This window comes from Neovison vison, chromosome 1, assembly GCF_020171115.1.
Source record: "Neovison vison isolate M4711 chromosome 1, ASM_NN_V1, whole genome shotgun sequence".
In the NCBI taxonomy this organism is placed as follows: domain Eukaryota; kingdom Metazoa; phylum Chordata; class Mammalia; order Carnivora; family Mustelidae; genus Neogale; species Neogale vison.
The window spans coordinates 311,273,271-311,295,295 of NC_058091.1; the positions used below are offsets into that span (position 1 = coordinate 311,273,271).

The 22,025-nt window shown below is 48.1% G+C and overlaps 1 protein-coding gene across 1 annotated transcript in view; it reads right to left on the bottom strand.

The window, feature by feature from the left end:
- ADCY2 (adenylate cyclase 2) overlaps positions 1 to 22,025 on the bottom strand; it is a 406,092-nt gene that overhangs the window by 36,612 nt on the left and 347,455 nt on the right. The window contains exons 18-19 of the mRNA XM_044234016.1: positions 15,693 to 15,862; positions 1,264 to 1,348 (exon numbers count right to left, since the gene is read on the bottom strand). Of these exons, the coding sequence (XP_044089951.1) occupies positions 1,264 to 1,348; positions 15,693 to 15,862 (255 nt within the window). The remainder of the gene's footprint in view (positions 1 to 1,263; positions 1,349 to 15,692; positions 15,863 to 22,025) is intronic.

Consider the following 22,025-nt stretch of genomic DNA (forward strand, 5'->3'; position numbering starts at 1 on the left):
ATGAAGGACCGAACGTCCCTGGGATGAAATGGAGAAACAGGAGACCCCGTAGAGGGGCCGCCCTGTTTCTGGAGAAGGGACCGCACAGGTGATATTCTGCATGGAAGCCCGTTTCTTTCCCGTCTTTCACTTCTCATAGGGTTTCCTGAGAGGGGGCATGCCTTTTCTCCAAGAGTGAGAGCAGTAAGCAGGTCAAAAGTGGAGAAAGCCAGGTCTCGGGAGAATCTATGAGCCAGGAAAAAAGCACAGGCGTGGTTTAGTGGGTCACCTGAAACGTGCAGAGGGTCAAGACTACAAGCACACGGCAGGGATGGAGGCAGCGTGGGCTGGGGAGGAGACAGGGTGTTCTAGAACTCTGCAGCAGGACCACAGCAGCTCCAGGGAGACTGGCGCTCCCAGGAAGGCACGAGGGGAGGCGACAGTGTTTCCAGGCCGCTGGACTGGCAGCCACGGATCTGGCCTCTGCGCTCACTGTGCCATCATGAACTTCCTACTTTCAGCTGTTTGGGGACATCTATCTAATTTAAGTGGCTTTGCATTTAGTTGGTTATTTCTATATAAATCGCTTTTCTGCGTCACACCATCCATCCAAGAATTCCAAGAAAACTGTGGTGAAGGCAGAGTGCATGGCGTGCCCCGAGTCTGTTCTCTGGGCTACGGTGCTCGTGTGCAGCGACAGGAAGAACACTGTCCTTGAGAACCCCGCACCTCCGCCTCTCCGTGGAGACCAGAAGCAGGCTGGGAGCCCAAGGAGGGACAGTTCCCGTCACAGCACAAAAGACGATTTTTGAACAGAGGACTATAATTGAGGAGTGCCTGCAAGTGATGGCAAAGATACTCATACCCCTTTCTAAGAACAAGGCCACCCTTTCTGAAATGCAAACAAAACCCCAGTGCAGGGGGTATTTTTCCAAAGAGCGTCAGCTACTGAGGGAACATTCTTGTCAGCTTACGAAACCCACCACGTTCTTTTGAGATTCACGGGAAATGGGCTCACGTCTCTACCGTTGGCAAAGTTTGCCTCTTGTGGGAGAAATGAGAGACCTTTTCCCTTTCCCTACGCACGTCCACCCACGTATCTCCTAAGTGATACAATTATTCTGATGTGTTTGCAGGAAAGTCGCTACAAAGCACATCAGCGAAGTATTACCATGATTATCACGGGCGGACTCTGTTTTTAGAACCGAAGTCGAGTCCACGTACGAACCAAGTATTACTAACACAGCACGTGAGAGGAAGTTACGTGAACAAGCGATGTCTTACCTGTCTACCCAGAACGAGCAGTGTGACGAAGAATATAAAGAGAGACACTGAGCCCATGGTCTTCAGGTCTTTCCAAATGCCTGGTCTATTAGAGAACAAACAGAGAGACAGACAGACAAAAGCAATACAAAACAACATACACACAGGACTTAGAATTTGTGTATCAACAACTTGAGAACCTCCAGTGCAAGCCTTTCTACGCCAGCCGAACACACGCCTTTTAGATACACCCCAGGCCCAGATGGCACCCAAACCAAACAAAATCATCCCTATTTTGAGAGCTTACTGACAGAAGATTCTTTCAAGCTAACAGACTCCTTACTTTCACTCCAAGCTCTAACAAATATAAAAGAAAAGAACAGAGGCATGTGAATAGCGTTTTCTTTATCCTCCTAGATCAGTATGGGTAATTTGACATAAAATTTCTTCAACCATTAAAGTGATCACTCTCAGAAAGAGACAGTGTGCTAGAAATTAACAATCATGTCAGGTAAAAAAAAAATGCAGTAGAGAACTTAATTCCTACCAGCTGCTGTCCCCTATGATTATGTAGTTTCCCATAACTTTTTTGGCAGGCAGTTCTTAGACCCTCTTCCGTGTGATTTTGTGACACAAAGGTGACACGCAGATGGGAACTCTCGGTCCGCTGTCCTGTTTCCCCTGGGGTTCAGGTAGACCTCAGTCATTCATCCCTGCCCAAGTCCTCACCACAACCCTGCAGGCCATGGTCACCCCCCTACGTGGCGTCGGCATGCACGGTGGCACGAGATGCCCAGACTTTCCCTCCTGTGTCATTCCGGGTGTCTCTGTGGGAGTGTTTTCTGGATGAGATTCACACTTGAATCAGTGACCTGAGTCGACAGATTGCCCTCTGTAACGCAGGTCAGCCTCGCCCCATTAGCTTAAGGCTTTTGTGGAAGAGAAGGTTGACCTCGCCCCAGTGAGAGAGCATTCTCTCCTGCCTGACTGTCTCGGAACTCCAACCCTGGCTGCTCCTGGCTCTGCAGCACTTTCTGGCCTTCCGTCTCCAACTGGGCCATTCATGACTCAGATTTTGGATTTGCCAGCCTCCGTGATCGTGTGAGCCAATTCCTTGCGATAAGCCTCTTGATTGGTATTATATTTATATACAATATTTATATCCTATTGGTTCTGTCTCTCTGGAGTACCCTGACTAATACAGCACGGAAGGAGACATCTCCTGCCATCCCTGGGGAGACCCGCGCAGCTGACAAATGACGGATCTCCCACATACAATAGTGAATAAGACTTGAAAAAGAAATTATGTAATAAGACTTGAAAAAGAAATTATGTAATAAGACTTGAAAAAGAAATTATGATTATGTATGGACATATGTCACATAAGCAGCATAGATCATGTGTAATTAAATTGAAGAAACACCAGGTAATTACTTTCTGCTTGTGAGTTGTACCTGCTTTGAGGTTTTCCTGTTCCTCTACAGAGGGTTCAAGGGCTGATGACGTAAGAGTCCATGTGGCAGTGGCCAGGCTCAGGTGGGCTTTGGTGTAGGATAACCCATGGAGGAACTGAGGCTCCTTTCCTCTGTCGATCTCCGGGACCTGGGTTAACCTCTCCAAACCTCACCCCTGGCATCAGCCAAAGGGGGTCACAGTGCCCATCTTATAGGCTGTCCTGGTCACTACATCCCCTGCTGATAAACCCAGCACAGGTCTGATACAGGGGAGGCACTTGAGAGTTTCAGTACTAGCTGCAGAGTGACAAGGGAGGGGACGGAGCTGGAGAGGTAGAGAAAAGGATAAGAAAATGTAGGTTGGTGAATTATCATTAACAGAGTGAAAGATCCAAGGGCAAAGGGAACTTGGAGGCAGAGTGACAAGTCTTGGTGCTAGAAGGACTTAGGGCCTCAGAGAACTCTCCAGAAAGGCTGAGCCTGCATTCGGGGCTCTTTCCTCTCTACTAAACCAGCTGGGCAGCAAGCATGTGAGCTCCCCAGCTAAAAGGAGGTCACCAGTTCCTGAGCATGAAGTAAGCTGGGAGCTGCCACTTTCCTGCTTGCCCAGAACTGATTCTAAGAAATGAAGTTGTCCCTTTCTGAGCCTGTGACAGCTCTACTAGCAAAACTGAAGGGACTGAGGGGAGCAGATGTTTATAAATAATGCTGGCTACCACGAACTTTAAACCCCTCTTCTCCCCTATATAGACTACACTGACGCCATCCTCCTCAAGGAAAGTGGCACAACACAGCCAACGTTCTCAGATGTGTGGGCAGAGTTTGATATTTTCCTGTTGCTTCATGAACCTTCTGGACGTTTGTAATTCCAGGGGCCTGAGGAAGCAGCCGTAACAACCCCTTCCACCCTCACCCATCACCCCCGAACTAAGAGTAAAACGTTAGCTCCCAGGTCAGGGTCTTGTAGCCACTTCAGCAGCACAGCCAATCCGAACTCAGGTCCCCCTTGCATGCCCAGGTAAGGGACCAGATGTCCCAAACACGCAGAGGCGGCCCACGTCCCCATCACTGACGGAGAGAGGGATGTAGGACCATCACTGATGGAGAGGGGGATGTAGGATCCTCTTGATGCAATTCAGGGCCTGGCTGGGTTTTCAGTAATCACACAGAAGATACAGGCAAGCAAGCGTTTTCTGGGACTCCTCACATTAATGCATTTGAACACTGGTTTAGGGACAGAAATGCTCTAGACCACTCGTCTCCCACATCTGCAGGCTTCGTGAGGACGAGCGGTGGGAGAGGTGGGGACCTGGAGGAAGAAGGACAGGGAAGATAAGACAAGACAAACGCGCCTTGGAAATAATAAGGCACGTCCAGCCCATACAGCGGGCTCGCGCGCCAGCACACAAATACCATTTCCCCTCCCGCCCTGCTGTCTCAACGAAGAAGGGCCGCGCTGCCCGTTCATGGATGGCATTTAGGTTTTTCAAAACCTTCTCTGATTCATCCAGCCAGAAAGGATGGTTGATTCCTGTAGGAGCCCTTCTCTCCTGTGCGGGCCGTGCATGGGCGAGCGCCAGACGGCTCCTGCAGTCTGAAAGAGAAATCTGTCCATCCACAGAGGCACTCCTGGGTTACCTGCTCCTTGTGTGCTGTGGGAGACGCAGGGAGGAAGGGGGGTGTGCAGTATAGACGGAGCATCCAGATTTGGTGGGAAAAAAATCCCAGGATTTAGACGAGGCAATTGTGTTGATGATCACAGCTGGTTTCTAGAACTTTTGAAACAAGGTACTACAAGCTGGGTGGCTCAAAACAATGGAAGTTGATCATTTCACAGTTCTGGAAGCCAGATGTCTGACATCAAGGCGCTGGCAGGACAGCACTCCCTCTGAAACTTGGGGGGACATCCTTCCTTGCTTCATTATGGCTTCTGGTGGTTGGCCCCAATCCGTGGTGCTCTTTGGCTTGCCACTACATCATCTCAGTCTCTGCCTCCATCATCAAAGGGCATTCTCTCAACAGGGCCATCTTCTTATGAGAACATTGGCCCTGTTGGGTTAGGGCCCCCCGTACACTAGTAGGACTTTCTCTCAGACAAATCCATCTGCAACTACCCTATTCCAAGTAAGGCCACACTGTGAGGTAGGGGGTTAGGACTTCACCATGTCTTCTTTTCCGAGAGACAATTCAATCTATAATAATCGTGTTGGTCATTCAGATAAAAATGGCAGCTAGTAGGGTGTGAGGCCTCCTTCTCTCTCTTAAGTTTTAAGGTTGACATCCATCCTGGACTTTCTGCTTGTCTGGTTGTGCCATCCCTGAGTGATGAAGTAGGGGACACAGCACTATCTGGGAAAGTTTCTAACTCAGCGACAGTTCTAGCCAAAATGTGACTGAATATGCTTTCTTTCATACCTCAAAATTGGGCTCTGGAGACTCAGATGCCCAAACGAGCCTGCAGACACACGTGAGTTTACAGTGGGCCCTCATCCCGAGGCTGTTAATGGAGCAATCATTCTGGCCCTCAAGTTTTGAGAGTATAAAAGATCAAAGAAACCTAAAAAATTAGATGAATAATATGGAGGAATTGCCCAGTGTATCAGTCTCTAACCTAAAGGCAAATGATTGAGTCGTGGTAATGGATGACATTTTTTATTCTCAGGAGAGAAAGCAGTCCAGGCATGGAAACACAAACATGATCTTACATTTTAAAATCTATGTTTTCCTAGATGAAATAGGCCTCTCTTATTTTTAAGAAGTTCCTAAAGAAACTCAGTATTATATGATAACTCTTTTGTTTGTTTGTTTGTTTCAAGTTTTTATTTAAATTCCAGTTAGTTAACATACAGTGTAATACTGGTTTCAGGAGTAGAATTCGGTGATTCCTCACTTCCTTACCATACCCAGTGCTCATCACAACAAGTGCCCTTAATCCCCATCACACATTAAACTCACTCCTGCCCACCTCCCTCCAGAAACCCTCAGTTAAGAGTATCTCATGGTTTGCCCACCACTCTGATTTTATCTTACTTTTCCTTCCCTTTCTCTATACTCACCTGTCTTGTTTCTTAAGTTCAACATAGGAGTGAAATCATGGTATTTGTCTTTCTCTGACTGACTTATTTCACTTAGCATTATACACTCTAGCTCCATTCATGTAGTTGTCAGTGGCAATTTCCTTTTTATGGCTGAGTAATATTTCATTGTGCACATATATATATATACACAACATATATGTGTGTATGTATAAATATAAATACAAATATATGTGTATATATATACATATAAATATATAAATACAAATATGTGTGTGTGTGTACATACACACACAACTTCTTTATCCATTCAACAGTTGATAGACCTTTGGGATCTTCCCAAAATTTGGCTATTGTTGATAGTGCTACCATAAATATCAGGGGGCATGTACCCCTTTGAATCTCTATTTTTATAGTACAATTGCTGGGTTGTAGGGTAGCTCTATTTTTAACTTTTTGAGGAACCTTCATACTGTTCTCCAGAGTGGCTGCACTAGCTCGTGTTCTCATCAAAAGGGCAAGAGGTTTCCCCTTACTCTGCATCCTCGTCAATATCTGCTGTTTCCTCAATTGTTAATTTTACCCATTCTGATGGGTGTGAAGTGGTATTTCATCACAGTTTTTAATTTCTCTTTCCCTGAGGATGAGTGATGTTGAGCCTTCTTTTCATGGGTCTGTTGCCCATCTCCATGTTTCTTTGGAGAAATGTCTACTCATGCCTTTTGCCTATTTCTTAATGGGATTATTTGGTTTGGGGGTGTTGAGTTAGATACGTTCTTTATGGGTTTTGGATACTAACCTTTATCAGGTATATCATTTGTAAATATCTTCTCCCAATCTGTAGGCAGCCTTTTAGTTTTGCTGGTTGTTTTGTTTTGCTGTGCAGAAGCTTTTCATCTTGATGGGGTCCCAATGGTTCATATTTTCTTTTGTTTCCCTTGCCTCCGGAGATGTGTCCGGTAAGAAGTTGCTGCAGCTGAGGTTAAAGAGGTTGCTGCCTGTGTTCTCCTCTAGGATATTGATGGTTTCCTGTCTCACATTTAGGTCTTTCATGCATTGGGAATTCTATTTGAGACACCTTCCATACATGTTCCAGAGTGGCTGCACCAGAGTGTATTCCCACCAACAGTGTAAAGAGGCTTCCCCTTTCTCCACATCCCTGCCAACAGCTGCTGTTTCTTGTTTGTTTTTATCCATCCAGCCCATCTTGCCTTTGAGGTAGAGAATTCTACTTCCATTGAGAGTAACACTGATTGGCGAGGACTTAGGAATGCCCTGTTATTAATGGTTCCCTGGCTGTTCTTCAGCTCCTCTGTTCCCTTCTTCTTTGAGGTTTTGTGTTCCTTGAAGTTTTTCATTGCTTTCTTCAACTTGACAGAGCAGTTACGCCTTCGAGTCTTTGTTAACGGAGTCTGGGACGGAAGTGCCCGCAAGCTTCCTGGGTCGGCCGTACCCCCTGTTCTATGCCTCTTGCTCCCTCTGGTGGTGGACTTCTTTCCTTTTCTTTCTTTTAATTATGTTCTCTTATGCACTGTACACTACATCGGTAGTTTTTGATATTGAATGTTTCATGCAGTGTTCAATGACTCACTAGTTACGTATAACACCCCATGCTCATCACAACATGTGCCCTCCTTCATACCCACCACCCTGTTACCCCTCCCCTTTGAAGCCCTTAATTTGTTTCCCAGGGTCCGTAGTATCTCATGGCTCGTCTCGCTCTCTGATTTCTCCCCTTCAGATTTCCCTCCCTTCTCCTGGGGTCCTCCGTGTTATTCCTTACGTTCCACATATGAGTGGAACCATATGATAATTGTCTTTCTCTGCTTGATTTACTTCACTCAGCATAATCCCTCCAGTCCCATCCATGTCAATGCAAATGGCCTTTCTGATGACTGAGTAACATTCCATGCATCTGTACCTTTGGGGTAAATATCAAGTACTGCAAGTGCAGGGTCACAGGGTAGTTCTATTTTTAAGTTCTTGAGGAACCTCCATACTGTTTTCCAGAGTGGTTGCTCCAGCTTGCATTCCCACCAAGAATGTAGGAGGGTTCCCCTTTCTCCGCATCCTCACCAACATCTGTCCTTTCCTGACTTGTTGATTTTAGCCATTCTGACTGGTGTGAGGTGATATCTCATTGAGGTTTTGATTTGTATTTCCCTGATGCCGAGTGATGTTAAACAATTTTTCATGTATCTGCTAGCAATTTGTATGTCTTCATTGGAGAAGTATCTGTTCATGTCCCCTACCCATTTTTTGACATGATTATCTGTTTCGTGTGTGTTGAGTTTGAGGAGTTCTTTGTAGATCCTGGATATCAGCCCTTTGTACTGCCATTTGTGAATATCTTCTCCCATTCCATAGGTTGCCGCTTTGTTTTGTTGACTGTTTCCTTTGCTGTGCAGAAGCTTTTGATCTTGATGAAGTCCCCAAAGTTCATTTTTGCTTTTGTTTCTTTTGCCTTTGGAGACATATCTTGAAAGAAGTTGCTGTGGCTGATGTTGAAGAGTTTACTGCCTATGTTCTCCTCTAGGATTTTGATAGATTGCTGCCTCACATGGACGTCTTTCATCCATTTGGAGTTTGCCTTTCTGTATGGTATAAGGGAATGGTCAAGTTTCATTTTTTTGTAGGTAGGTATCCAATTTTCCCAGCACCACTTATTGAAGATATTGTCTTTTTTTCACTGGGTATTGTTTCCTGATTTGTCGAAGATTAGTTGACCATAGAGTTGAGGGTCCATATCTGGGATCTCTATTCTGTTCCACTGGTCTATGTATCTGTTTTAGTAACAATACCGTGCTGTCTTGGTGATCACAGCTTTGTAATATAGCTTGAGGTCAGGCAATGTGATGCCCCCAGCTCTGTTTTTCTTTTTTATCATTCCCTTGGCAATTCAGGGTCTTTCTGGTTCTAGCTCTTGTTCTAGCTCTTTGAAAAATGCCAGTGGTATTTTAATAGGAATGGCACTGAAAGTGTAAATTGCTCTGGGCAGGACAGACATTTTAACAATGTTTATCCTTCTGATCCATGAGCATGGAATGGTCTTCCATCTTTTTGTGTCTTCTTCAATTTCTTTCATGAGTGTTCTGTAGTTTCCAGAGTATAGATCCTTTACCTCTTTGGTTAGGTTTATTCTTAGGTATCATATGGTTTTTGTTGCTACTGTAAACGAAATCTTGTGGCAGAGTTCTTACATTTTCACACCTCCTCTCCATCGGGCAGGGCACCAGGCAGAGTACTGACAGCCTCCTTTTGTTTTCCCAAACAAAACTTGCTAAAGTCTGTGGTCTGTCTCTCCCTGGCCCAAGATTTGAGCCAGCTTTCTGTGTGTGCTCACCAGCCATCTGCCAAAGCGTGGGAGCGTGGGCAGGGAGCCGGCCACGGGGTCGGGGTGCGGGAGGTGTGGGGATCCGTGGGCGAGGTGTTCCTAGTGTCTCCTGGGCGGGCTTCTCAAAGGAGGCCATGATGCAGTTAGGATCCGGGTCCCTGAGTCCCTACCTGCTCCTGGCTAGCCGCTCCTTGCCCCCATCACGCAGCTCAGGACTCAGCACTGTGGATGAAGCCAAAGGGGAGTCCCTCTGGCAGCGTCCTTCATGGCTGTTGCTTGCATGGGAGATTGCCCTTGGGCCTCAGCTGTGCCCTCCTGGGAAAATGGGGGTGTGGGAGAGAGTCAAGCCGTTCCTCTTACCCACTTTAGTGTGATCAAACAATGTGCTGGAACCCCTGCTCTGGAAACCTGGACTTGCACCACAGCTTTCCAAGGCTCTGTGGGTCACTGCCCAAGTGTTTTCTAGGGGCTCCTGGACCACAGCCGAGAGGGGATAGCACTGGTTCACAGCTTCTGTAGGGCCCACAGCCGAGAGCCCGTAAGCCCATTATCTGACCCTTGAGTGCAGGAGATGCCTCTCAGGCCCTGTGGCATAAGCTGCTGGATCCCCCAGCTCCTGCAGCAGCACTTCTGTCCCCGGACAGATGCCAAACAACTGTGACTAAGGTTGGCACTGGCGGTGGGGAGGGGTTGCAGCAAAGACAAGAGAAACATCACATTCTCTCATGCTGGTGAAGTCACTTCCTTCCTGTGCTTCCGAATCCCCAGAGATTTCCAAGCTCTTCCCAGCATCAGTCAGCTCTGGGCTCCCTAACACATGCCCGGCCCACAGGCTCATCCTTTCCTAGGTGTGCAAGATGAGCGTATGCACGACATGCTGACACATCTGCGGGCCGCCTGCGGAAACCCGATTTTCTTATGGAGACTTTCTGTGATCTTCCTCCTCCTCCTCTTCTTTTTGTTTTTCAAGATTTACTTACTTGCGAGAGAGAGAGAGAGAGTGCATGAGTGGGGGGAAGGGCAGAGGGAGAATCAGCAGACTCCACGCCCAGCACGGAGCCTGATGCAGGGGTTCCATCTCTCGACCCTGAGATTGTGACCTGAGCTGAAATCAAGAGTCAGATGCTTAACTGATGGAGCCACCAAGCACCTCTGTGATCTTCCTGACAACAAAGACTACACTTTCTTCATGGTGTGCTCTGGCTCCAGCCCTCAGATGAATCATACAAAGGGTGTTCAACAGAAGTGTGTCATAAAAGCAAACGAACAAGTAGACAAATAATCATGTTGGTTTGAACCCTGAGGGGCTTCCTTCCTAGACACTCTTTCCTTTCCTGGCTGGACAGAGATCCACCAGAATCCTACGCAGTCTTCCAGAGAGGATGGTCCGATGTCACCCAAGGACGGACGGCCCAGAGCCTCGTGCTTTCACAGAGCATCCTTCATAATGGCGAAGCAAGACATGCTGGGCTGGAACAGACGAGCACAAGGAGGGACAAGCTCACGCTGAGCAATGAGCTCTGCAGGCAGCTGCGGGTCACGAGAGAAGACAAGGCTGGGGCTGGGCGGTACTGCTGGCCTCTGCTAAGGCTGTAGTTAGATACCTGTGAGTATGGTCGTGGTTTCGTTCTGCAGAGGTGATTTCGAGTGGGAAACAACTGGTCTGGAGTGCAGTAAGGATCAGGTCTGGGCGTGGCTTTGGCCTTGGAGACTGAGGAGGTGAGGATAAGACGTATGTGTTCTGCACAGTCCACGGGCACAGGCGCTGTGAAATCTCCTGTCTCCCCTCATCCTAAAACCAAACTAAACCAAACCACACAGCCTAAAACCCGAGTAGAATTCTCACAGCAGAATTCTGAGTTGAAATGACCAAGTAGCTCACTAATGGTTGCTTTTTTATAGAAAAAAAGAAAGCTTGGTGGAAACTGAGTGGCCCTGGGATGACTGGCTTTTTTGTTAATTTGGCAGCTTGGACGACCCTCCTCCTTCTCCGACCTCCCAGGCGGCGGCTGGAGGGGGTCAGCCCCCCAGAAGCGTGTGTGCTTTACTTGCTGGAGCCGGTCCGGGGAGCGGGAATCGGGAAGGACAAGGGAAGCTGAGATACTGAGTCTGAAAGTAACTGCAAAACTTTTCAACATTAACTAGGATACACGATGGGTTAGGATGCCAATTTGGAACACACTTTTAACTTAAAAAGAGGAGACTCCAGAGGAATTTTGGGTGCTCTGGGATACCCCCAGGACTCCCCCCCCCCCCCCGCGGCAGACGCACGAGGCTCCCCTGTCCGCGCGTCCCGATTCACTCTGCAGTTCTTCCTCCAGACTCGTAGGGAGCATCTCACCGGCGGATCCCAACCTGGGACACTGTTGAAATGTGTCGCGAAATCTCGAACTCTGTGTCTTGAATGAGACGCAGGAGAAACAGGGCGAGAACAATGGAAGCTGCGTCATTCACGGCTCGCAGTGATGCATATTTGAGTGTCTCCATCACCGTTGTGGACCCGGAGCTTTAAGGCAGTTAGAATGACACAGACACTTCCACCAGCGACCCTCCAGAGCTCCCGACGAGGCTGGGCCCTGGGTGTCGCGGCTCACGGACACACCTCGGTTATATGCTGTCTGCGGAGGACGTGTCTCCTTCCACAAAGCGCTCAGACACCGCTGGTTAGCCCACGGGGCCCCTTGTCAGCCCCTCTGCTCGAGCCCTCCCACCCCACACCTCTTCCAAAGCAAAGGCACGTTTCCCACACCCAGGTGAGTTAGCATCATTCTGGGTCCATGTGAAACGTAACACTCATCCCTTGAGACTTTTTAGTTCTGTAAGGTAAAAACTCACAGGAAGGATCCGACAGCATCTTGAGGACTCTGTGGCAAGCCTCTGACATGGGAAGGGACAGTGTCTTTGAAACACAACCAGCTTCCAGCAATGACAACACTCACGACCATCACCATCACTGGGAAGGGCGCCGGGGCTCCAGGGCCATATTGGCTGAGGGCTTTGGGAGATAGTGGCATAGGTTGGAACCAGAATGGCTATTAAATGGTTCAGTAAAGCATCCTGTACTCACAGAAAGATGGAGGATGTTATAAATGCCAAAGAAGGAAGGAATAGCTTGTTCTGGACCGTCTAAACACCAGAAACCTCAGAGCATCCTTCACCATGAGGACTGAACCGGAATCTCATAAACACAGGTGGTGATAGGTATAGGGGCATCACTGGCCTCCATTTAATGAATGCTTTATGGCACACCTTCTCAAAGCAGTCTTTTAATCTCCCTTAGAATATGCTTTCCATATTCGTCAATCTGTTAGAGTATCCTTGATGCCTTTTTCTGAATTCATTGATCTGGAGTTTTTCTAGTGCATACTTCTCCTGTTTTCTTTGCTAATCCTGTTGGCAGAAACTGCCCTGGGGTGCCTGGTTGGCTCAGTGGGTTAGAGCCTCTGCCTTTGGCTCAGGTTATGATCCCAGGATCCTGGGATCAAGCCCCTCATCGGGCTCTCTGCTAGGCAGGGAGCCTGCTTCTCCATCTCTCTCTGCCTGCCTCTCCGCCTACTTGTGATCTCTGTCAAATAAATAAATAAAATTTTTAAACAAACTGCCCTGTTGGGTTGTTCTGTCCTGCTGGCCAGTCCATGATCAGTGTCACATGCGGTTGGTTCTGAAAGGTCCCTGAAACATGGGTCACGGTGAACTCACATACAGGACAACACCACCATCCAACTGTGTATTCAGAAGATGGCCTGGCACTGCCTCATGAGCAGAGACGCCCTCTCGGACCTCGCCCTTGAACTATAAGACTACAAACAAAGTGGATGCTTTCCAGCTGTCCCTGGAAAGACACATCGTCAATGAGCTTCTGTCTTCAGGGAAGAAGATGACGTGAGACTTCGTTACAGCCAGTACTGGGGCCCTTCTGACTATTTGGGAGTGCACCTGCTCTCAGTCACGTATCCAACAGATGTTTATCGAGCACCTCCTTACTTCCTGGATGGCAGGCGTGGTTACAGACCCTGTGGGTATCAGAGTGGTACCTGGTTGAGACCTGCTCTGTCCTCAATTTGAGACTATCTAGTATTGCATCGTAGAAAAGGAGACGGCAGACAACGCAGCTCAGCCCATCCATTGGGGGGAGATACTCTCCGTCTCTGCAGGGCGATGGGCTGCCAGGTCCTCAGCAGAAACTTGGGGTAGATGGGCTGGTGGTGCCTGGGGCCGACATGGGCGCCAGTCCAGAGGCCATGGTGGGCACCAAGTACACTCACTGCCATAGCCAAGTGCACACTCCAGAAAGAAGACCAGGATAAGAACCAGGAAGCCAGGAGTAGAAAGGGAGGGCAAGGATGCAAAGACCAGAAATAAGTCCGAAAAGAGACAGGACCAAGCTCATTCTCAGTGACACAGATGAGCTCAGTCAGGAAGCGATATGCTGCTTGGCGCTCCTGGGAGCCCCTCCCTGAAGGGGGCCTCTGGCTGTGGGATTTAGGGATGTCCCATCTCAAGGCACTGCCCCAAATCAAGGGACTTTCGTTTTTCTAAGGATCCTAGCAGAAAGAGTTGTGTCAGCAGCGACACGGGGCAAAGGATGGGGAAAGCTTTAGCAGGTGTTCGGTGGGAAAAATATCTGGACATTGACATTGAGTTCCAGAGTTCCATCAGACACACACTGAGGCTGGAGAAATCAGGAGGGAGGTGCAAACTCCTGCCCTTAAGAGTCTCTCATTTGGGTATTCAACGGACTTTGAGAAGATGTGTTAATTTCAAGGTGTTCTGTTTCTCTGCCGGTAATCGTCATCGGTGGAGGAATGCCTCTTCATTTTGGGGGTCCTGTGGCAGCTCACGTAGGAAGTGGGTGTGGAAATGCCAGGACCTTGCCAAGAGGAGGAGGCTGGGGAGACAGGTGCACCCTCCTCCTGGCAGGACGCTGGCTTCTGTGGGAGTGAAGGCAGGTCCCCGAGGCCTCTCGGGTCCGCCCTCTCGAGCTGTAAGTTTCTTAGGAAGACAAAACTAGGAGAAGACTCACAAAAGATCTTGGAGGAAATGAAAGGACTCTGAAAGTTAACACCCCTTTTCTTCTTCAACCAAGGAATGACTCTGCTGCTGCTCAGTTCTAAACAGAGATCGTGTGTCTGTCTCAGGTCCCCAGAAGTCATTCTCTCCCCACCAGAAACTCGCTGATCTAATTTCCTCTTTTTCTTTGGATGTGTAGCAAAGTCAGGGGCTTCAAATTCAATAAAGGGAAATTCAGCAGCATCGTCGCTGTGCATAAAAATCAGTAACACCACAGTTACGGAGGGACTGGATACAGGTTCTCTGGGTACAGCAGAGAAACAGTAAAGCGTGTTTGCTTGGTGAATTGGAGAATTCGCTGGGAAATTAACTCCTGATTTCATTCTCATCCTTGCTAAGGAATCATAAACTTTCCTTAATACCATTATGCAACTCCACTCCTCTAGGCTTGATTACAGATTATTGGGGCTTCCCGGTGTGGAGGATGATGGAAATTAAATTATGTGAGGAGAATGTGCTGCCGTGGTGTTTCTGAAAGTGCTCCTACTGGCACGGAACACGCACAGAGTGAGGTTTTCACTGTACTTGACCCTGAGCCTCCAGTGGAAAAGTAAGTGGCCGTGCGTGGGGAACACAAGCCATCTGTTTGGAGCCACACATCTAGGGAAATATTTAAGGCATTTATTTTATGTTAGAAGAAATACAGATACTTTATGGAGGCTTATGCAACATGCTCATAGAAAAACCCCGAAGGGTGGTGGGTCCAGAAATAAACCTAGTGCATGAAATAAAACGTTTTGTTATCAAGATGTGAGATGGAGAACATCATAAGGATTGCATTTTTTCTAAGCAGAGGATAAATATTCACTGTAAGCTTGTAGAAGTAATTTGATGACAAGAAACCTTTTATAAAGCCGAGGAAGGGCTCGAGGACCCTTCTCCAGTGTTCCCAACCTCAGGGCTGGCTGTGATCACAGTTGGATCTTCTCTCCCAAGTCAGTCTTTTCATAGGAGAGAGAGTTTCCAGTTGATAAAGCTCCCTCCACACAAGGGTGGTTTAGGAAATCTCCCAAAAGAAGTTCAATGCTGTAACTTGTGACTATATCCACTTACTTTTCTGGTATTTTCGTGTATGTTGATTCATTTGTTTTGAGCTGGGCGTGGGTGGGAACTTGGCCCCAGGGGGCACACCTGGCAGTGTCTGGAGACATTCTTTGTTGTCATGACTTGGGGGGTGGCTGTGTTGGTGTCAAGAGGTAGGGACAGGGATCTACTACACATCGTATAATGCCTAGGATGGCCCTCCATCGGCCAACACAACAAGAACTCATTCAGTCCGAAGTATGAACAATGCCGAGGAAGAGAAACCCAAGGTTATACTTATCAACACAAATCACCTCTCTAAACTACTTCCTATCCCCTACATGTACATGATGAAACCAACTACGTAATTTAGAACGAAGACATATACCAGCTCCCCGCACCACAGTTTTAACGAAACCTGCACGCATCGATGACCGATCACAAGGGTGTTGCTCGGAGGTGTTGACTCAACACACACTCACGGTCCCAATGTCCCAGGAAAGAACCAAGAAGAAGGAAGAGGACGCAGGTTACCTCTCGAATAAGACCTGGCTGTAGTCGTCCAGGACGTGGGCGTGAGTGTGCAGCAGGATGGTGTTGTAGGCCACCAAAGCCACCATCATGATCAACATCTTCAGCTCGTAGTTGACCCTCAGGAAGACTGAGCAGGAAATCAGTCCCAGGATGCAGCTGTAGATGAAGTACTGGAACAGGGAGAGAGATCGGGGGGTTACTCTGGGTCTCTGCTGAGAAAGGCTTCAGTGAGCAGTAAAACTGGGGGTTACCACCAAGTTCACTCGGGCAGCTGATGAAAATGGCTGTGAAAGCAGATGCGCTTTTCTGTTTTCTGACACAGTGGTACATGCCCCAAAACTTCTGCCTTCGGAAGAACTACTTATTCCGTGTCTCGCTGACCCAGTGTAGCGTGTGCAGTGATTGTGCAGACTGCCGCCCGGAAACAATTTTTAACCATCTATGTTTGAAGGCGTGTCCTTCCAAGCAGACGTCCTTTACTTCTACAGGACTCTGTACCCATTTATAGATTTAAAAAGTCACAGACACAGAATCTCTTCTCGCCTCGCAATTCTTCATGTACTGAGAGGGTCGGAATCGTTACAGGTAGTTCAGTGAAAGCCACAAGCAAGCCCAGGCGTTTTATTACAAGAGAAACGGTGGGTCTCCACCGGGAAGGATTTCACAAACTAACCAGGCTTTGGGCCGAGCGAGCCACGGGTTCCCTGGAAGCAGACAGGCACCCCCGGAAGTGGGAAGAACTGGGTGGAAGGAGGAAAGCTCCATCCTGTGTGGCCCCGGGAAGCCGCGACTCACTCTTGACCACAGCGGACATCGTCGAGAAGGGACGGCCCTGAGCCATCCTCGCTTGGCTCGCTCATTCGTGGGGATTCTCTGGGCCGGGGACCTAACCTGGCTGGGACACGGTGTCTTCAGCTGTGACAGAGGGGGAAGAATGTCCTCCTTTTAAGTCACGGAGCAGAGTGAGCAGAGCGTGGGGCCCAGAGCCCTGCCCGCCAGGAGGGACTTGCTCAACGAAAGGTCGCCGGTCGCATGAAGCCTGTCTCTGCTGCACCAGTTTCTGTGGATGAGGGGTCGCTGCTGTCGGCATTCCAGAAGGGAAGCCGCACGCGATAAAGTCTAATAATTTCAATAAAGCATAGACCCGACGGATGCTTGATAAACCCTGTCTTTAAAAGAAAGCCCGGCTTGCGAGGCGCTCAGTTTTTGTGTCGTTATAAGGAGTAAACCATGCTGCTTATTTTTGTCACGTGAGCAGTTTTATTTCCCGGCTAAGGCCACCCGCAGTGAGCCGTCTGGAAGGCTCCTGCTATCAGCGCATCCGTCCTGGTCTGGGGAAGAAAGCAAGGCCAGGAGTCAGCCGCCCTGGGGAGACCAGGCCCTTCCTTCTCGGCGGGAGGCGCGCTCCGTGTCAGCACAGACCCCGCCCTCGCGGGGACGGGGACCTTCCTGTCGGCCAGACCAGCAGTCCTCCTGGTCACCGGCCAACGGGTCACCCTTTCAGGGGTGAAGCTTCCGCAGCAAGACCGTGTTACAGGTGACTGCATTGCAAGGGGCCCTGAGGGTTCTCGGCCTCCTTTCTTTGACAGGAACTACCTCCCGGGGGTCAGTTCTCCCCAGGGCTGACAGCACTCACCCTGCAGCAGGGGGAAAGGAGGGGAAGACAGGGCTGGCCGAGAGGGAAGGCGGAATGAAGACACCGTGAGAGCAGGCAGGAACGGTGCCTCAGTCTCCCCCCCAGCAGGAGGCTGGGGGGGGGGTGTCTGTGCTCTGAAACCAGTCCTTATTGCCACGGATTTCAGCCACTGTTACCTTTGCTAAATGGCTAAGGAGCCACCTCAGACGGCAGGTGTGGGGGTTTACGACAGGACATGCACCAGGCCTGGGGGCGACCAGAGCACCTGGGGAGGTCCCCTGGGGCAGGGAATGGGCACAGCAGCCTGACAAGGAGGCTCGTCCCCACTGGATCCCCATACAGGCCTCTACTCCTCACGTCTTTTTTTAGTTCATTTTTCTGCTAACTCACTGTTATATTTTTTAAAAGTATCATTCCACGACAGATTGGAGATTAAAAAAAAAAAAAAAAAAAGAAAGAAAGAAACAATGAAAACAAGACCTTCCCCAGGAGGAGTCTGAGGGCCCTGGTTTGCAACCTGGCGGTCTTCCAGTGAGTAATCAGGAGCGTTCTAGAACTGCTCCCTAAAAGGCATGAAATTGCCTTGGGAGCTGGTGGGGGGTGGTGGGGAGGCTCCGTTTCCGACAAGATGCTGCTACGAAAATAACGCTGAAAACCATAGAAATGAACATTACTGACGAGGGCAGCCTAATGGAAGGAGCTGGACTGGGAGCCGCCGTGTGTATACGCGCGTGAGGGCTGGCAGCCGGGGGACGAGGGCTGTAGAGGTTTCCTTTCCCACCCGTCATGATATAGGTACCAATACCTACGCAAACATGCCTATGGTTTCACCTTTTAAAATTCAGTCTTAGACTTTACAAATGTTTTCACGTTTCAGGAACACTTCCTAGAATATATACATTAATGGGAAGTAGCGTTTAGTCCATCCTTATTAAATAGCTTTCTGGAACAGTTGGAGGCCATGCACAAGGTGGTCTGGGAACAGATTAAAGTAGGCGTGCAGCCTGCAGACAGAGGGACGGGTGAACGAGGGGGACAGCTGAGAAGGCCAGACCAGGGGTTCTGAAGATCAGCGTCTGCGCTGACAAGGCACCTGCCACGGGGCGCTCAGGTGGGCAAGAGTCCCGAGGGCAGGCTCCCAGACAGACTCCCTTAGGGTGGAAGGACTACTGAGCTATTTCTATATAATTCTGATATAGTCGATGTATTAGTTAACGACTGTGTTATTTATTAACACTTAAAATTAACATTTAACATCCTTTTGGCTATTCGAGGTCTTTTCCATATAAATTTTAGAATTATTTGTTCCATTTCTTTGAAAAAGATGGATGGTACTTTGATAGGAATTGCATTAAATGTGTAGATTGCTTTACTCTTAATCTCACAAAACAAACTGAGGGTTGCTGGGGGGAGGGGGGTTGGGAGAAGGGGGTGGGCTTATGGACATTGGGGAGGGTATGTGCTTTGGTGAGTGCTGTGAAGTGTGTAAACCTGGTGATTCACAGACCTGTACCCCTGGGGATAAAAATATATGTATATAAAAAATAAAAAATAAAAAAAAATAAAATTAACATTTAATTAAAAGTAATATTTCATTACTAAAATCAGTTGTTACTATTAGTTCATCTTAAGGAAATTAACATTAGTTAATATGGTTATTAACACGCTTGATAAAGCTGATCGATGAAGTCAACTTGTATTTTAATGCCAAAGAGACCACCGCTATTTTCCTGGGTAATTTCCTTAGGTCTCTTTTGGCCTCAGTGTTCTCCCCTGGAAAACGGGGATTCCACGAACAGCAGCCTCACAGGGCAGATTTTCAGATGAAGTAATACAAATGTCCGACATGGTACGAACGGCCTACCGGGCAAAAATCCTCTGTGGCTGACTTTGTTGGGCATTTGAAAACGACCTTTCCTCCTTCTATAGGAACGATACATCTGACGCTAAAAGTCAGGGAATATACGGGGATGTCTGGTGGCTCAGCCAGTGAAGCCTCTGCCTTCAGCTCAGGTCATGATCTCGGGGTCCTGGGATCGAGCCCCACACGGAGCCCGGCCATGGGTCTCCCCCTGCCCTTCCCCCTGCTCCTGCATGTGTGTTCTCTGTCTCTCTCAAATATAATCTTTAAAAAACAATTTAGGGAATATATGAAGGACATATATGAAAATAAGGATTTCCTATAATCTCCAACAACCAACTTGAGCCACTATTGATTATTTTGGGTATATCTTTCTAGCCTTTGTGTGTGTGTGTGTGTGTGTGTGTGTGTGTGCGCTATTTATTACTGGTATTAGTATTTTAGAAAATTGGCAACTTATTTTGTTATGATTTTAAGTGATGCTTCTCAATAGTTGACTGTGACTATATATTTTTATGTCATTAAATATTTTGTAACGTCTTTTGTAATGGCTGTGTATAACTAAATAGCAGAATTTATTTAAACAATTAAATTTATTCTAACTTTTAGGTTGTTGGCTTCCTTTTACTTTCTTGTTTGGTTTTGATGTTACATGAACACTTGGATGAACACCTTTGTAGCTCAGTGTTTGCTCCTGTGAGATTAATTTTTGAAATTAGTATTGCAGGATAAAAAGTATGTCTATTTTTATGCTTTTTGGTGGCTCTTACAGATTAACATTACGAAGAGTCCTATCACTTTATTATTTTATAAAGACTTTATTTATTTATTTGAGAAGGAGAGAGAGCAAGCAAGAGCACAAGAACGGGGGAGGGAGAAGCAGGCTCCCCGCAGAGCAGGGAGCCTGACGTGGGGCTCGATCCCAGGACCCCGGGATCATGACCTGAGCCGAACGCAGACGCTTCACTGACTGAGTCCCCAATGCGTCCCGAGTCCTGTCACTGTATACTTCATATCCCACCACGTTGTCAGCCTCAGATGACCCACATGATGGGGTTTGCAGAGAAATAATGTCCAAGCCGTGCACATCCACAAGGGCTTTCCTATGTTCCTGCCCATCTCTGAAGGCAGAAGCCACAATGTTTCCAGCGTGTTAATAATGCAGGTTCTGTGCAGACACTACTGGCGCACGTGGGGCTTCCTCGGCAAACCTCATCATAACGCTCTTTCTGAGGACTCACGACCGGGACAACGGGGGCTTGTGGACAAAGACAGACCTGGATGTTCAAGAGTCTATTGTGCTTTTTCTCAGAATCTTTTAAGATTGGGTAAATGTTACTTTTCCCCACCTTGGGCTTCTAACGATTTGCTTCTTTTGAAAATAAGATGTCACAGGGACGTACCTCAATGAGACTCAGAGAGGTGAACTTAGGGCTTTTACTGATGCCAGCACAGTGGACTGTTCCATCCGAAAACACTGGATGGATGGAGCGATATTTAAAAAATGCTTGGGGGCGCCTGAGTGGCTCAGTGGGTTAAAGCCTCTGCCTTTGGCTCAGGTCATGATCCCAGGGTTCTGGGATCGAGCCCCGAATCGGGCTCTCTGCTCAGCGGGGAGCCTGCTTCCCTCTCTCTCTGCCTGCCTCTCTGCCTACTTGTGATCTCTGTCTGTCAAATAAATAAATAAAAATCTTTAAAAAAAATGCTTGGGGCAGTTATGCACCCCTTTCTTATGAAAATGCACAGTCATTGTAAACCCTTGAAAATGCCCTGTGAACGCTGCCTGGGATGCTCTCTCCCTGCGTGGGCCTGTGTACCCCCATGTGCAAACCAGTGCCCCGCATTCAGGGAGGAAGTGCTGGACCGCAGTTCCTTTCTCCACAGAAGGCGGCTCCAAGTTGCCCACAGTGAGATCACAGCCAATAAACCTTTACCACGCATCCTGTCTCTCACTTTTCACATCGCTGAAACAGAAGGATGCTGTCTGACACTCACGGGGGCTTATGATAGTGCCTTAATGAGGACCAGGACCCTATGCACAAGGGACAGAGCTTAGGACAGCCTTAGGGACTGCGGTCAGCTTGCCTCCGAAGCCTTCTCAGAAACACACCAGACACCCCTGCTCTGTGCACCGAGCTGGGAGCTTCCTGGGGAACTGAAGACAGATGGGGAAAAGAATCAAAGCCAAATAACAAGGGAACAGCTCAGCAAAAGAACGAGGCAGGAAATCTTTGTCACCATAGCTAGTGGAGTTTAAAAAACTGGTGAGGATGGGCGCCTGGGTGGCTCAGTGGGTTAAGCCGCTGCCTTCGGCTCAGGTCATGATCTCAGAGTCCTGGGATCGAGTCCCGCATCGGGCTCTCTGCTTGGCAGGGAGCCTGCTTCCTCCTCTCTCTCTCTGTCTGGCTCTCTGCCTACTTGTGATTTCTCTCTGTCAAATAAATAAATAAAATCTTTAAAAAAAAAACTGGTGAGGAATTTTTACAGTGTACACACTTATTGAAATTACCAACTTCAATCCCCAAATGGTTCTTTCAGCACTTGTGGAACTGACGATGTGGGACAGAAACTAGATGCGAAGGATCTCAGCTACTCTAGATGATCATGAAGAACAGGAGGGGGTCACTGCTTTTTGCTTTGTTTTTACATAAATGATTCATGAAACAAAGTTACTAAATAGCAAATAACTGATTCAACCCTTTTCACTTAAAAGACTGACATGATAGCACGTTCTGAAATTGTGATCTTGGCCCTTCTGGACATTCTGGTTGAGATGGGTCAGCTGGTAAGGATTCCTGGAGGAGATGATCAGTGCGCGGTGTCCGCAGCCAAAGGA